General features: G+C 52.9%; 1 protein-coding gene across 1 annotated transcript; it reads right to left on the bottom strand.

The window, feature by feature from the left end:
• Positions 1-1730: 1730 nt before the first annotated feature.
• Positions 1731-7173, bottom strand: GDF7 (growth differentiation factor 7). The gene is made up of 2 exons (XM_084514409.1): positions 6816-7173; positions 1731-4606 (listed from the first exon to the last, which is right to left on the bottom strand). Exons 1-2 carry the CDS (start codon positions 7168-7170, stop codon positions 3681-3683), a joined length of 1281 nt encoding a protein of 426 aa, XP_084370535.1. The 5' UTR covers positions 7171-7173; the 3' UTR covers positions 1731-3680.
• Positions 7174-16450: the final 9277 nt, after the last annotated feature.

The following is a 16450-nucleotide window of genomic DNA, read 5'->3' as shown; positions in this document are numbered from 1 at the left end:
CTGAAAACCCAAAATACAAACACAAGTATCAAAACTGAAAAACGAGCTCACAAAATGTCAGACTGAATGCTGGAGTGGAGATGAAAGGAAAAAAAAAAAAAAAAAGAAAAAAAAAAAAAAGAAGAGCAAAACCTGCTGAAACCTGGCCAGGTTTCGTCTGGGGCCATTTCTGGGAATAGATCAAGCTTTGGTTTAGGACGTTTAATAGTAACGTACTTGAAAATGCTTTGCTGCCTAATGCTTCCCGCTCTATTCCACTCATCCTAAAGTTAAACATGGGTGCATCAGCCTCTTGTGCTTTCCCCCCATGGTGTAAACCGGGCTCCTCTCCAGTACAGCCAGTTCAGGAGGACTGCTCTGATACCAGTATCAGTAGAAGGGAAAGCAGGACCTATGTGTGTCCTGAGGTGCAAGGCTGTAAAATATCCTTCTAGATGTAGGGCGGGGTCCTTGGTTAGTGTTTTCTACCAGCAAGAGTTCCAAATTCTGTTTGGTTTCTGTTTGTTTGTGTTTTTTTTTTAAAGGTCCAGGACACTTGCTGATACAGCGTAACTGAGTTTCAGAGAGAGCTTTGCATTTCTACGTACACAGCAATGAACTGTGTTATGAATAAAGAGCCTTAAAAGAGTGAGGACAGATGGTTTTGTTGTGGAAAACAAAAAACAGCTTACGACAAAACCCAGTGTGTTAGATGCACCAGCCTGGTGCACCACCTCACTCTTACCAGAGATCAGTTTGAAGACAGGAGGGGTAGAAAAATGCTCACCCCACGTGCTGCGGTTACACGGGAGCCAGCAAGGTGACCACCACTAAAAAAACACTTCAAGGTTTGTGGGATAGGGGCCTAAAACTGCCAACAGGAGAAGTGGCTGCTTGCTTTGCAAAGGGAGTGTGACCAATAAATCACCGCAGACCTTCCCAGCTTTCCCCAGCAGTGAGAGCTGTGCAGTCAAGATGTGAGTTAAAATCCAGATGGTGCAAATGCACACAGAGCTGGCTGGCACTCAGGTTTGAGCAGAAGGCAGGCTCAGGTCTGCTCTTTATCTAAAGTGGTACATTGCCAGTCTTTTCCTCTTGGGTACACCAAGCATCAGCAAACAGCCAAGGAGGACCTTGTTGTTCCATCTGCCAGTGCTGACCAGAAGCACGGCCGCTGGCATTGGTGCAGCAATGCCAGGGCAAAGCTACGAACATCCATTGCTGTGCCAGAGGATATTCATCTCCCTTCTACACCTGGTTTGAGCAGGATGCAAAAAGCGTGGGGGTGTTATTTTAAGAGAATTAAAAAGAAATTATTCCTTTAAAAAAAAAATAGAAAAGGAAAATGGCTAAATTAGCATTTCCTGGGAAACCTTTTTAGGCCAGAAGTCACCATGGGCACTCAGGCAGTTAAACTGGGCACAAAACATCTAGCTTCTGCCTGTCTCTGCTTTGAGACCTCACCAGGCTTAAGCAGAGGCTCTGGTTTTATAGACCTCAACGAGCCTAAGGCAAGGCACATGCACCAAGCTTGGTCCGACCACGCACACTTCCCCAAATCCCAGCTCAGTGCTTTCAAATCATTTTTGGGTCACTCTGCAACTTTCCCTGCTCCTAAGCCATCACCACCCCATGCAAGTGGTGGAGCCCAATGAATGCGGGTACACAGTTCTTTATAAATGCCTGATATTTCTAGCTTCACTGTAATTACATCCTGCAGATAAAAATGGTGCTGAAGGTCAGACAAATCCTCCAGGAGAATATATTCTGCATGGAATTGGTTGTTGTCTTTTTTTTTTTTTTCCTGGAAAGGTTGTATAAATACTGCAGATCGTGAACCTATAATTACCCATTCAAATCACTCTGAGCCTACTGAATTCACCTCTGTCCATGCTCAGCCTCTCATCTCTTATTTATAATGCTTACATGTGCTCAAAAATCAGCTCAGGCAGGAGGCGACTGATCAGAAATACAGTTTTACTGGATGGTTTTGATGGCTTTCCCCCTTGGAAGTAAGCCCCCAGCAGGACCTGGCCTTACCTATCCCAATGCAGAGGTCTCTTCCAAAAAAACGACGTGCCTAATTTAGATAGAGCTGATTGATTCCTGCACGGACAAAACTACAGACAGCATCACCATCAGTAGTGGCCTCTGCACTCTCCCCAAAACCTCCCTGTTTATTTCAGTGATGCAGGCTGTGAACCTGCAGTGACCAAACCACAGCTTTTCTCCTCAGGGTGCTGCTGTGCCCTCGGACACGGCTCCCCGTCCTGCAGGCAGGGGGCTGAGGCTCACAGCAGCCACCAGCCCGCTGGGCTGCCAGGAGCTGTGTGTATACATGTGTGTATGTGTATATATGTATATATATATCTTGCCTGTTTTTGAACTGCCCACAAACCTCCACCGCAAATATCTGGAGGAAAGGCGAGGGAGTAAAAGAAACAAAAACAAGAAAAATAATTAAAAAAAAAAAAAAGTTTCAACAGTGAGAAAACCAACAGGGATTGAAAAACGTGGTACAATGGAAGCTTGATGACTGTGCACGCCGTGGTGCCAGCTTCCTCCTGCTGTGATTTCTGCTGGCCACCAACACTGAGCCTAGGATGAGACCCGCCAACCCTCCCCAACCTTTCCTTGCCACAGAGGGTCACCATAGGGGGAAAAAACAAAACAGAAACACAACAGCAAGAAAAGCTGCTGGCACGGCCATGCTCCTTGAGACGCTCCTGAGATGGAGGATGAGGAGCTCGACAGGAAAAAAAAAAAAAAAAAAAAAATCAGCAGGGATTTTTCTCCCCCAAAGCAAACTCCTGTAGCTAGCGATCACCGATATTTATAAGGCAAGAGCTTGACCACCGGCAAAAATACAAATCATCCAAAGCAAAACCTGTGCAAACCCATCCCTGACCTACGCCAACCCAGCCACGATGCTGAAGCTCGGTACCAAACGCCACCAAGGCAGAGCAGAGCCCTCATGGCTTCCCACAGCTCCTTGCCGATGACAGGTTCTCTGGTTTGAAGGCATGATTTACGCTCAGCTCCAGAGCTCCTAAAATGTTGCAGCCCTCTTAGCACAGCCCAGAGCACCCTGCTCTACCCAGCTCAGCTGTTTGCGAGTTAAAAGTCTCTTTTTTGGCGGATCCAGGCTCCCTTAGGGGAGTGGGAAGAGGCAGGGAGGGATGGAGCTCGCTGTAAAACTGGTGCCAGCAGAAGGTGGGGTGGAGCCTGGCCTTTTTATAGCCAGATTATTTGGAAAAATAAGAACCCAAGCTAAATGACTCTTCCCTGGGGAACCTGGGGCTTTGCTTCTCCCCAGATACACCGAAGATGTGCCCTTTTACACTCCAAAAAGAGAGCTCCCACCGCCCCTGCACCCCACTGCCACAGCCGGAGGGCGATGCTGACCCGATGCTCCATCCCTCCCACCTTCCTCCACCGAGGCAATTTGGCAGAAAACCCCAAAACTTTGAGAAAGAAGCTGTCTGCAGGGAGGGTCTCCCCATTCCTCCCAGGCTCATGGCCAGGGCAGCCCCAGGGAGGGCAGGGGGCTCTTAGCTTGGCTTTTGGGAAGGCACACACCAGGACGTGTATGTATATATATATATATTTTATATATATATATATATATATATATATTTCTATTTATATATTTAAAATGGGGCTGCCAGGCGGGGCGGGGAGGGGGAGAGCTGCAGAAATTGCTACCTGCAGCCGCACGTCTCCACGACCATGTCCTCGTACTGCTTGTAAACCACGTTGTTCCCGGAGTCTATGTAGAGGATGCTGATGGGGCTGAGCTTGGAGGGCACGCAGCAGCTCGGGGGGGTGGACTCCGGGTCCATGGAGTTCATCAGGGTCTGGATGATGGCGTGGTTGGTGGGCTCCAGGTGGGAGCGCAGGGGGAAGTCGCACACCCCCTCGCAGTGGTACGCCTCGTAATCCAGGGGGGCGATGATCCAGTCGTCCCAGCCCAGCTCCTTGAAGTTCACGTGCAGGGGCTTCCTGCTGCAGCGGGTCTTGGCCTTCTTCCCGTGGCCTCTGCCCCCAGCGCGGCCGGCGACGGCGGTGGTCCTCCTCTTCCTCCGCTTGGGGTACGCCTCCTGGCCCGGATCAGGGGGCTCCAGGAACAGGGGGCTGCCCAGAGCCTTGATCTTATCCCGGATCTCCTTGAAGAGGTTCTCCTTCCTCTGGGTGCGGGAGAAGGCCACGAGCAGGGCTCGCTCGTGGGGCTGCGGCCGGGGCTTGCTGAAGCCCAGCTGCCGGGGGGGCAGGAGCCTCCCTGACTGATCCGACACGATCCTCAGCAGGAAGCACAGCAGCTTGCCCGACGGAGACCTCTCCCTGCGGCCCCGCAGCGCTTCCCAGACGTCAAACACCTCCCATCTGGAGGAGCCCGCGTCCAAAACGTCTGCAGCCCTGGAGTCCAGCAGCCGGGGCTCCTCACCGTCGCGGCTGGGGCAGGTGGAGAGGAGGAGGTGGTGGAAGGTGCCTTCGGGGGACAGGGCCAAGCTGCGGTTTTCGGGGAGGGCGCGCAGGACCCGCAGCTCCGCGCCCGTCACCTCTTCTGCCTCAGGCAGGCTGGAGATGTCAAAGAGGTACCGCTGCTCAGGGGTCGACAGGGAGGCATCTGGAAGAGATAAAACAAACAAACCAAAAAAAAAAAAAAAAGAAAAGAAGAAGAAATATAAAAACCCAGCCAGCTGAAGCCAAGCTCTTGCTGCAGAGGCACAAGGAGCAAACAGGGGAGAAGGCACGCTGAGCATCCCAGCGGGGAGGGACACGGCAGTGTGTCCTAGCAGGGCCACCCGGGCTGGAGGTGGTGGCAACAAAACGGGGAGGAGAAGGTGGGGAGGGAGGGAGGGAAGGAGGGAGGGAGAAATGGAAGCGGCTCCCTGTGTCCCGAGGTGTCCTCTGCCTCCTCCTGAGTGTTTCAGTGCCCCCAGCTGCGAGGTGCATCACCGCCCTGCACCCGTTTTGGCATGGAAAGCCCCCTCCATGCACAGCACAGTCCCCAGTGTCCAGGTTGTCACTGAGTGCTCCTGCCCTTTGTCCCCCCTCCAGCCATGCCAAGGAAAATGCTGCAAAAAAATCTCCTTTTCCCTCGCAGGCAAGGTAGGGTGCACCCGTTGGGGATGCTGCTTCGGAGTGTCTGACACAGGAGCTGAAAGTGAGCCCCGCCTGCATTTGTCACTAATTTTGGTGGGTCCAAAGCCCAAACACAGCCTCGTGCAGTATCTGGTACTGATTAAATACACTAGGTGTGAATTAAAAAAAAAAAAAAAAAAAGAAGAAGAAGAAGAAGAAGAAACGGTGGCAGAGGGGAAGATGAATGAGTTCTGGGAGGCTTGGTGTTTTGTTTTCTCCTCTCTAACCTGACCAGGGCGTGCAGCGAACGCTGCTGCTGAGCCCCAGCCCCATGGTTACCCCAACCTCTACCCTCAAAGCCTGATGCCTCCACTCCACAGCCTGCACCGTGTGGGAAATAGTTTTCTCCCCGTCATTTATTATTATTATTTTCTTTTAAAGCACATCTAAAATTCCTGCGAGGCCAGATAAGGAGATCCCTTTCAAGACTGCATCTGGTTTCGTTTTGTGCTGCAGCTCGCAGGGCACTGCCCTCCCTCCCCCCGGAGCATCTTCCCCCAGTGTCCCCTCGGTCCCTGGCTGCTCACTGGATTTGGGGGGGGGAGTAGGGGGGTGAAGGGGGGCTGCTTTCCCCTTTGGATTTTCATTGCATTTCGATCTGGGGGCTCTGATTTAATGTTTGGGGTTTTTCTCCCACGAAAACTTCGTCGGGAGGATGCGATGGGTACGCGGGCACATAAAAAAATACGTCGTTAAGCGTCTCTTCGATGCTTAGCGTTAGATCCGGGGGTGTGAAGGGGGAGAAAAGGGGGTAGAAGGGGAAAGGCACCGCGAGGCAGAGCCCCCCGAGCGGCCGCACTCCGTCCCCGTCCCCAAAATCCCCGCACCGCAGCCCCAGCGGCATCCCCGGCGCCACCCTCGCTGCCTGAGCATCCCTACTCGCTCCGGGCCGGTCCCCGCTCTCCCCCAGCCCCAACCCCGTCCACGACCCCGTTCGCCACCCCCTGCATCCCCCCCAGCCTTTTTCGGAGCCCGATCCCCGCGCACGGCCCCGTTCCCCATTAAAACACGGCGGAAGGGGCATCCCGCACAGCGCACAGCCCCGTGCGCGCCCCGTCGGGGGGGACCCCGCTCCCCGACAAACCCCATCCCACCGCACGGCCCCGTACCCGAAACGGGGGATCCCGCTCCCAAAAGATCTCCATCCCACTGCGGTGACCGCATCCCACTCCCCAAGGAGCCTCATCCTGCTGCGGAGACCCCATCCCGTTCCCCAACGAGCCCTATTCCATTGCGCAGCTCCCATCCCGCTCCCCAACGACCCTCATTCCACTGCGGAGATCCCAGCCCGGTCCCAAAAGAGCCCTATCCCATCGAGCAGCTCCCATCCCGGTCCCCAACGAGCTTCATCCCATTGTGCAGACCCCATCCTGGTCCTCAAGGAGCCCTATTCCATTGCGGAGACCTCATCCCGGTTCCCAGCGAGCCTCATCCCACTGCGGAGATCCCATCCCGGTCCCCAACGAGCCCTATCCCGTTGCGCAGACCCCATCCCTGTCCCCAGCGAGCCTCATCCCACTGCGGAGATCCCAGCCCGGACCCCAGCGACCCCCATCCCATTGCGCAGCCCCCACCCCGCTCCCCACCGCTCCCCATCCCGCGGCACATCCCCCTTCCCCCCTTTCCCCCCCTCCAAACCCCATCCCGCCGCGCACACCCCCGGCTCCCCACGGCCACCCCCCGGCTCTCACCGCTGCGCCCCCGCTCCGCGAAGCCCGTCACCGTGGCGGGGGGGCGGCCGGCGCCCCGGCGGGCGGCCAGGCGCTGGTAGAGAGCCACCATGTAGTGGTGGGGCACCACGGTGCCGTTGCGCGGCGGAGGAGAAGAAGAAGAAGAAGAAGAGGAGGAGGAGGAGGAGGAGGAGGAGGAGGAGGAGACGGAGGAGGAGGAAGAGGAGGAGGAGGAGGAGGAGGAGGAAGGCGCGGCCGCCGAGGGTCGCGGGGGGGACGCCGCCGGCTGGCCGAGCACGGCGGCTGCCTCCAGCCCCCGGCGGAGGCGGCAGGCTCCGAGGAGGCAGAGGCAGAGGGCGGCGGCGGGGAGGCGCATGGCGGCGGCCGGGGCGCTCGGCGCGGTGCTGCTGCCGCCGCCGCTCCCCGCCGCCTTTTGAGCATCGTCCTTCGCCCCGGCGCCGCCGCCGCCGCCGCCGCCGCCGCCTTCGCCGCCGCCGTCGCCGCCGCCGCCGTCGCCTCCCGCCCGCGGCGCCCCCTGCCGGCAGCGCGGCCCCGCCCGGGCGCCGCCCCCGCCCCAAATCCTCCTGTCCCACTCCCTTCTCCAAATCCTCCTTTTTTTTTTTTTCCCTTTTTTTCTTTTTTTTTCTCTCTTTTCTTCCCCCCCCCCTCCCCGGTCTGTCTTTGTCTGCAGGTTAGCCCCCCCTCCCCCCCCCCCCCGGTCACTAAATGGGGTAGGGGGTGTCGCTAAGTGCTCGGAGGGGTTATGGGGAGATAAAGGTGAAGCCTGGTTTGGGATGGGTGAGAAAATGGGGTTTGTATGTCGCGGGGAGACCCTAAGCGTGTTGGTGGAGGGGGGAACGGAACGGAGGTGGGACCCACATGGTGCAGGGTGAGAGTGGTTTTGGGGTGGGGGCACCTTGTTGTGGGGAGGGGACACCTGCAGCACTTGCTTCGGAGGGCAGCCCTCGGTGCCAGGCTGGAGGGGGCACCCCCACCTTCTCCTCCATCATTTGGGCAGGGGAACCCCTCAACCCTAACCCCAATCCCAACCCCAATCCCAATTCCAATCCCAACCCCAACCCCAAACCTAACCCTGACCCTAACCCTAACCCTAACCCCTACCCCTACCAACCCCAACTCCAACCCCAAACCCCAACCCCTAACCCCAATCCCCCAGCACTTCGGGGCTGGGGGTTTCACCCCACACCGCTGAGGACTCAGACCCCAGCCAGGGACCCGGGCACCGGTGGCTCCGGGGACCCTCTGCCCGCCCCAGGACACGGAGCCCGCAGCAAAACAAAGCCGGGCCAGGCTGCGGGCTGATGTTTTCCCTCACACGGAGGGTTTCCTTGGTAAAATTCAGATGTTTCCTTGGGTCTCGATTAAAATAACAATGTGGGGTATTTACTAGGATGTTATTTCAAGTCTCTTAAGTCCCTGGTTATGTCTGTTGCGATTTCTCCGCAAATACAAAAACAAGCGCTGTGATGATTTATTGGAAGGAATGCAGGTGTTTCGCCAACACAAACACGGCGTTTTTCCTCTCCCCCCCCCCCAAACAATCGCTTCTCACGAGCGTTGTCACTCTGGCCTCTCGCATTTCTTTCGGCAGGGGTTTTACAGGTGCTTTGGTCGCAGGATCACCAGCGGGTTTCTAATGCCAACCAGCGGATTTGCTCCGTCCATGCACGTAGCGGGGAGCAGCTGCTGCAGCTCCCGGGACAACGTCCTGGTTTGCATGCCCTGCACACCTGCACAGTCTTTGCTCGCCGTTTGCACGCCCAACACGGCTTGCACAACGCTTGCACGGCATTTGCCTGGCTTGAATGGTGTTTGCATGACTTTTGCACGGCTTTTGCACACTTTATTGCACACTGCATCCAATTTGCACAATCATCACCACTCGTCTGGCAATTTGTGACCGCCAGGAGCCCTCACCTGGCTGGGGCAGAAGGCAGAGGAAGGGCAGGCTGAAGCCTTCACTGCCTGTTTTTCTCCTGCTTTTCTCCCCTTGTTAAATCCCATCCCAAAAACATGAAGGTGGAAAAGCTCTGTCCTGTCCCACACCTCCCATTCCTAACCCTAACCCTTCCCCACCTCCACCAGTGGCCCCATAGCCACGGACCATGCCCCAGGTGGGGACTCCCACTCCCCGGGTGTGTTCAGGGAAAGCGTCAGGGTTGAGTGAAATGGTCAGGAGAAGGATGGAAAGATGTGAGAGGAAAGACTGCCAAGCTTTAGAAAACACCAGGCAAGTCTGTCAGGGTTTCTTCCAATGGCTTCTGGAGCCTTCTGCCTGGATTCCTCTCATCCAGACCATTTCATGGGCAATGGTGAAAGGGGCAAAAATAATGTCTGTCATTTGTGAGGAACCTCCAGCCCCTCCAAAATCAAGGGGATTGGAACCATCACCACATTTTCCCCATCTATTGTTTAAAATAAAATAAAATAAAATAAAATTCTCTTAACTCAATGGACTTTTCTCTGACTTTTTTCTTTCCCCTGAGGCTTTTTCAGCCCCAGACCAGCACCTCTGCTCAGCGCCAGCCCCACCACGTACTGCTGGTTTCCCACCACCAGATTCCTTCTGAAGGCACAAACACAGGCAGCAGACACCCACACAGCGCCAAGTGACACGCACGTGGGCACACAGAGCCCAAGGAGCAAATCCTGCCCCGCTGTGCATCCCCCAGCCCATCCTCTCTGCCATCCAGGTGCATGAGCATTGATCTTCCCATCTGATCTCCATCACAGCTTCTTCTAAACCCTTTTGGTCTTGAATTTGCACCAACCCATCCCAGATGCAGGAGGTCCCCAAAGTGCCCTGGTCCCACACGGTGCAGCCCTAGCTCCTGCCCCAGCCCTTCCCCACTCCCCCCTCTCTCTGCCGCGCATGATTTCACCCTGGCAAAGGGCCACCTCCTACCAGCCCCCTTCCAAAACCAAATTAGCACGCTGCTGCAGCAGCAGAAATTGGAGAGGAAAGGCTGGAGTTTTATTTTACAACTCAATTAGCAAGTTTATGCAGAAAAAACACCCATATAACCACGGGAGATCCGACGTCCTCTTGACTCCACCGGCAGAGACCCGCTCTTCCCGGGGGCGCTGCCGTTGCCACAGCCACTGCGATGTTCCCTGGCCTACGGTGGCCCTCTACCAAGGTGGTGAGGCTGGCTCCAGCCCTGCTTCCTTGCTCCACCCCTCCTTTGCTCTTACGAATCCTCCCGGTAACTCCAGCATGGACTGAAAAACAGAGCCCTGATATGTCCCACAGCACTATTTGCAACATTAAATGAACCAGAACCCAAGGTGAAGATAAAGAGACACATTTTCCTCACTTCTTTTTCCACAAGAACCTATGCCTAATAACACAAAACCAAGGTCTGTGTGCCAGCAAGAGGTCCTACATCTCGCCGTGGTCTCTCCCATCCTTACCCAGACACTGTCTGGGTTTTTGGATGGAAGGGGCGCTCCTGCTTGCCTCCCTCAGTCTCCCACGGTGGACAGGGAGCCTTTGCATATGAAGCAGATCCCCAGTTTGCTTCTGTGCCATGGGGCTGAGTCCTTGCTGTGGTGAACCCTTCCTGCACCCCTTTTTGGGGACTGGCACTGGCACAGGGGGGCTACCCTGCACGTGCTCCTCACCAGAGGGAAGAGGGAGATAGTTGGTTGAACCAGGAGGGCAAACACCCCACCAGCTCTGGAAGGTGACTTCTCAGAGGAGGAGACAGACAAAAGACATCCTTGAGGACTAACCATGAACCTGGTGGCACAGCCACAGAGCCCTGTGTCACCTTTCCTGTCATTGGCACTGTCTGACAGAACAAAAACAAACTGCAGTGACAAAATTCCTCCGCGCCTCACAGCCGGAGGTGTTCGTGGCTGTTTCTACCAGCCAAGCCCAGCGGGGCTCCACCAAATTTTCAAGTCTTGAGCAAGTTTCCAGCAGCCACAGTACTGATGCTTGTGGTTATTTGGAAGAATATGTCTTCATGTAGTGACCGCGCAAGAAACCTCTTGTGGCTTCACTTGAGAAATGTCTTATAATGAGAAGGCTGCAAGCGCCAGCAGGGCCAGCTCAGCAGGTAGCCAAGAGTCAGCATCATTTGCTTTCCAAATCTCCTCGCAAGTCTTTCCAAAACTTATGGAAGCTGAAGCCAAGCTGATTTATTTATTTATTTATTTTATTGTTTCTGATTGTCTGCACAGTGATGGGCAGGGAAGATAAGAAAATCAATGTATGAAGTCAATGCGTGTAACATCAGATGGATTCAAAACCCCATGGGACTGCTTTCCTTCAGGCCCACAGACCTCACATCACTGCGATCTGGATGTGTAAAGCCATGCTTTTGCCATCTAGCACTTTCTACTTGCGTGCTGTGCTGTAGGTAAGGGACAGGAGACGTGGAAATGCCAGGCTGAGAGCTCAGCCCTGCAGGAAAAGAAACCCTCTGTGGATTAGGCTGTTGGGTCATGGGTACAGAGGTAGCCCAGGCTGGCATGTGGCTGGGACTCACCTCGCTTCATCTGGGCTTTTTTCTCTATCTAATTATTCATCTTCCTCCCATTTATAGCTGCTGGTGGAAGAGCAAGACCTCCAGATGTGGTTCCTACAGTGTTAGCAGAGGAGCCCAGCCGAGGGAGCTGCCACAGAGGTTTTGGTCTTCTTGCACAGAGCCATCCCTGCTGCCTCCCCATCCCCACCTGCCCCCTGTGAGGTGCCACCAGGAGAAATGCTCTCCTGCAGCTAGAGGGTATCAGCTGGTCCCAAAGGGGAGGCCGGTCTGGAAGAGGGCATGCCACTTGGCACCAAGGGAGTGTAAGAAAGCACCATACACAGCCCTAAGCGCTCTGAGGAGAGATGCCTCCCCCCTGAAAGACCCCACGGGACAAACCGAGGAGCTCAGAAAGCTCCTTGCTACCACCACACCATCTCCTGGGACTCCCGAGCAGAGCAGAGGAGGAGAACCCCTCCCAGAGGACCATCCCCACGCATCCCACGGAGCTGGGGCTTGCTGCGGAGGGACCGGAGCAGGGGGAAAGCTCCGGGCTGGCAGCGAGGGACATCTCCCGGGGCAGGAGCACCACCTCCCGGCCTAGGGATTTATAGCAGCGAGCCGTGCTGGAGCCCAGACGAGCCCAGATCACAGAATCAGAGAATCATTAGGGTTGGAAGAGACCTCCAAGATCATCTGGTCCAAGCATCCTCCTGCCACCAATGTCACTGTCAGTTGCAGGGTCAGCATCTCTCCCTCTGCATTGTCCCATCGCTGTCTCAAAGAGCCCTCAAGTTAATAAATACAGAATAATATTATATATATATATAATATATATATGTAATATATACATGTATGTAATAAATACATTAAAACATTATATATATTATATAAGGTTATAATATATATATATTTAAAATCACAGCAAAGGGGCCTTTCCACAGCCTTATTATATAAGCCTCAAACAACTTTACTATAAACAAGTTTTTCATCCATATATCTTTGCCCAGTATATATATATTAAGAGGAGGTATGTGCAATGTACTAAATCCCACAGCCCCTTCCCGTTTTGTGCTCCCAGTGAAGCTGAAGGCTCCTGGGCAGGTAAAGCCTGTGCAAAACCACACAGGCCCATTGCAGGGTGGGATGCCAAATCCTATTAGAGCGGGGGATGCCTGCACATGATCATGGCTGTGCACCTGCAGCTCCTTGCAGAATGTGCAAGCTGGTGTGGGCTGTGCTGACCTCAGCATAGAGGTAACATACATTTCTGCCCTATTTATTTGATGCAGGCAACACGCTCGATTTGCATTGCCATCCTGCCTCTTCCTACCCACCCAAACACTCACATGCAGGCCCAGGCATCTGAGACCATCTCAGATGCTTACTCGTGAGCATCTGCTGGCACCTGAGACTCCCTGGGTGCTGGCGGACCTCCAGCTGCTCTCAGGAAAGAGTGGGTCTGTCCTACATCTTCCGCCTTCTCTGCCAGCACCATGTGGATGTCTCAGGTGCCTCGCAGCCTGCAGAACAACCCCAGGTGCCTATTTAAGCACCTGAACAAAACACGTTCTCATATGAGACCATCATCAGAATTTAGCAGAAAAAATGCATGCGATGCATCTTCCTGGTATAGAAGAAATCCTTGAAGACCACACCACTGCTTGTGGGTCATGTCAGTAGCGTATTGGGAGTTCTGGCTATTTCTGTTGTTTACACATTGGTCCCACCAGGTCAGTAAATCAAAATATGCCAGTCTGGGCGCCTTGCTCTGTGTCCACAATGAAAGTGCAGCTGGAAATGATTTGATGTGGTTGTATGAAATGAAATGAAATGAAATGAAATGAAATGAAATGAAATGAAATGATTGTCTGGCAGGCAGCTACCAGTTTGCTAACAAGCGCTTTGCTCCTGGAACAAGGAGGTGTTAAATTCTGCCCATATCCTTCCTGCAGCACCTCACCCTACAGCACAGATTAAGTCTGGGCTGGTGATTTTAATAAGAACCAAAGACACAAAGAGACTTAAGATCTTCCTGGGCCTTGCTGATTTTGATTTGGAAACTGCAAGTGAATCCAGCTCTGAATCTTCTCAACAGTCTTTGCTCTGTACAGTGAGGGCTGTACAGTGTGTGTAGGACAGGCTGTAAATGTACAGACTCTTAAGTCTTCCCATTAGTTCTCCTGGAGGACACGATTGTGGAAGCAGAACTAGCCGCTTTGGCTACATCTGTACAAGCAAATTAAATGTTTGTACTACCATTCTTTAGCACCAAGGTCAATTGCTGTGGACTAGCCCATGTCCATATGGCTAAACTCTCTCAGCCTCCAAGCCCGATGACCACGCACAAGCTGTTGGATGGGATTGGGCCCTGGCCTGCGTTAATAACTGAAGTGCCCCAGGAACTGCTCAGCGGAGTCCTAGGCTGAAAACGTGCCAGGGATCCTTTTACCAATGTCACAGTGCTGACAGCAGCGTCAGCCCTTGCTCCCTGGCATTGTTTGATTTACCTGTGCAAATGGTGTCCTGGAGATGCTGGAGGCCAAGGCAGGGTAGCTGATGAGCTTCTGTGTTGAAAACCCGTCTCACTCCTCCTCCCAGCTCAGTCAGCTAGAATAACATGGTCTATCAAGGAAACTTCACCTCCATTCTTCTCAGTTTGTTTCTCTCACCAGGTGGTGGTTGCTTTTCCTTGCATTATGGGCTGCTGAAAACTTAGCTCAAAAGAAAAATGTCAGAAGTGTATGCTATGCCATTGTACCATGAAAGGTTATATCCATCTCTAGGTGTATTTTCCTCTGTATTTCTAAAGGACAATCATTCATTTCTATAAAATCTCAAACATTGATATTGTATTATTTTAGTAGTTGCTGTTTCGGAGGAGTGGGTTAAGGAAGCAGGTAGTGTGGATTCATTTCAATTGCAGATCTACAAAACAAGTGTGAGATTTACTAGACAATCATCAGCTGTATTGCTCTTTTAGCTGCAGAGACTCTACTGACTTGATTTTCAATCACTGTGATAGACACATATATATTTAATGAGGGCTCATGAGGGCACCAATATTGTAACACCTACTTTTAAGGTCATGAATTTCTACCTTTTTAGCCTCATTCAGTTGCCTACACATAGACACTGTAAATTGAGATGTACATCATCCACATGCCCTCTATAACCACTGGATAAAAATAGGCATCATCTTGAGGTGAGCACCTGAAGCAGGTCACAGTTCTTCCAGAAATTTGTCCCAGAAACACCCTTATGTCCATCAACTACTATGCAATTCTACCAGATCAGCACAGAGGAAGACGTTGGTAGGTTGCACTGGTTGTACTACGAGACAGAGACATACTTATATCTCCTTGAGCAGCTGGCCAGCTCCATCCTGACATGCTGTCACCAAAAATGGTTGGTCACTGTAATCTCTCCTAGCATCTGCCAGATTAATTATCTTGAATTAAAACTAGAGCAGCAGGACTAAGGTAACTCCATTTATAAACAATGTGTATTGTGCTTCCTTTATACTTCCTCCACATTGGAGGTACACAAAAAGCATCTGGCCTACTGATGAGCCAAACCTGACAATTTCCTTCAGAGTTTATTCTTCAGTCTTTCCCTTGGTGGGGTGCAAATGCCAACTTTTCATCCATCCACCAAATTTTTACAATAGTTGGAGGAGCTAAAAGCTGTCCAGCCATCTCTTCCACAGGTACATGAGTGATAAAAAGAAGAGCCGGGGAACTGTGGGCCCTCTCCAGAAGGAAATGGGAGATCTGGTCACCTGAGATATGGAGAAGGCTGAGGTACTCAATGACTTTTTTGCCTCAGTCTTCACTGACAATAGCACCAGCCACATGGCCTGGGCCCCACAAGGTGAAGGTGGGGACTGGAAGAATGATGAAACACCCCGTGTGGGAGATGATCAGGTCTGAGATCATCAAAGGAACCTGAAGGTGCACAGGTCCATAGGACTTGATGAGATACACCCATGGGTCCTGAAGGAACCGGTAGATGTAGTTGCTAAGCCACTAAACCATGATATCTGAGATGTTGTCGCAGTCTGATGAAGTTCCTGCTGACTAGGAGAGGGGAAAGATAACACTCATTTTTAAAAAGGGAAAAGGGCCCAGGGAACTACAGGCCAGTCAGTCTCACTTCTGTGCCTGGCAAGTTCATGGAGCAGATCCTCCTGGAAACTATGCTGACAACATCAAGCTGTGTGGTGTGGTGTGGTCAACATTCTGGAGGGAAGGGAGGCCATCCAGGGGGACCTGGACAGGCCTGAGAGGAGGGGCTGTGTGAGCCTCATGAGGGTCAACAGGGCCAAGTGCACGGCCCTGCATCTGGGCTGGGGCAATCCCAGTACAAACACAGGCTGGGTGGAGAATGGATTGAGGGTAGCCCTGAGGTGAGGACCTGGAGGTGGTGGTTGATGAGAAGCTCAACATGAGCCAGCAATGTGCACTTGCAGCCCACAAAGCCAACCATATTCTGCCTGCATCAAAAGCAGCATGGCCAGCAGGGTAAGGGAGGTGATTGTCCCACTCTGCTCTGCCCTTGTGAGACCCCACCTGAAGCCTGCATTCAGCTCTGGGGCTCCCAGCACAAGAAGGATGCATAAGTGAGTCCAGAGGAAGGCCATGAAAACTATCAAGGGGCTGGAGCACCTCTCCTATGAAGCCAGGCTGAGGGAGTTGGGGTTGTTCAGCATGGAGAAGAGAAAGCTCTGGGGACACCTTACAGCGGCCTCCCAGTGCCTAAAGGAAAGCTGGGGAGGGACTCTTTGTCAGGGGGTGGAGTGATAGGACAAGGGGTAATGGCTTTAAACTGAAAAAGGATAGATTTAGATTAGATATAAGGAAGAAATTCTTTACTGAGGGTGGTGAGACACTAGAACAGGTTGCCCAGAGAAGCTGTGTATGCCCCATCCCTGGAAGTATTCAAGGCCAAGCTGGATGGGGCTTTGGGCAGCCTGGTCTGGTGGGAGGTGTCCCTGCCCAGGGCAGCGGGGGTGGAACTGGATTATCTTTTAGGTCCCTTTGAACCCAAACCATTCTATGATTCTATCTCCTCTTCTGATCTATTTGGTTAAAATTGACCATCAGGTTATTATTACATGTTTATGTGGGAAGCAGACAGACAGGCTGACAGACACATGAA

Source organism: Aythya ferina, assembly GCF_964211825.1.
Source record: "Aythya ferina genome assembly, chromosome: 3".
Lineage (NCBI taxonomy): Eukaryota > Metazoa > Chordata > Aves > Anseriformes > Anatidae > Aythya > Aythya ferina.
The sequence above is the reverse complement of the archived record's forward strand: the minus strand, read 5'-3'. Positions and strand labels throughout refer to the sequence as shown.

Bases quoted from the DNA above. Each gene is read 5' to 3' on its own strand.
- GDF7 (XM_084514409.1), bottom strand. From the start codon at position 7,170: ATGCGCCTCCCCGCCGCCGCCCTCTGCCTCTGCCTCCTCGGAGCCTGC. The intron at 4,607-6,815 runs GTGAGAGCCGGG...TATCTCTTCCAG, and splicing joins CGCGGAGCGGGGGCGCAGCG to ATGCCTCCCTGTCGACCCCT.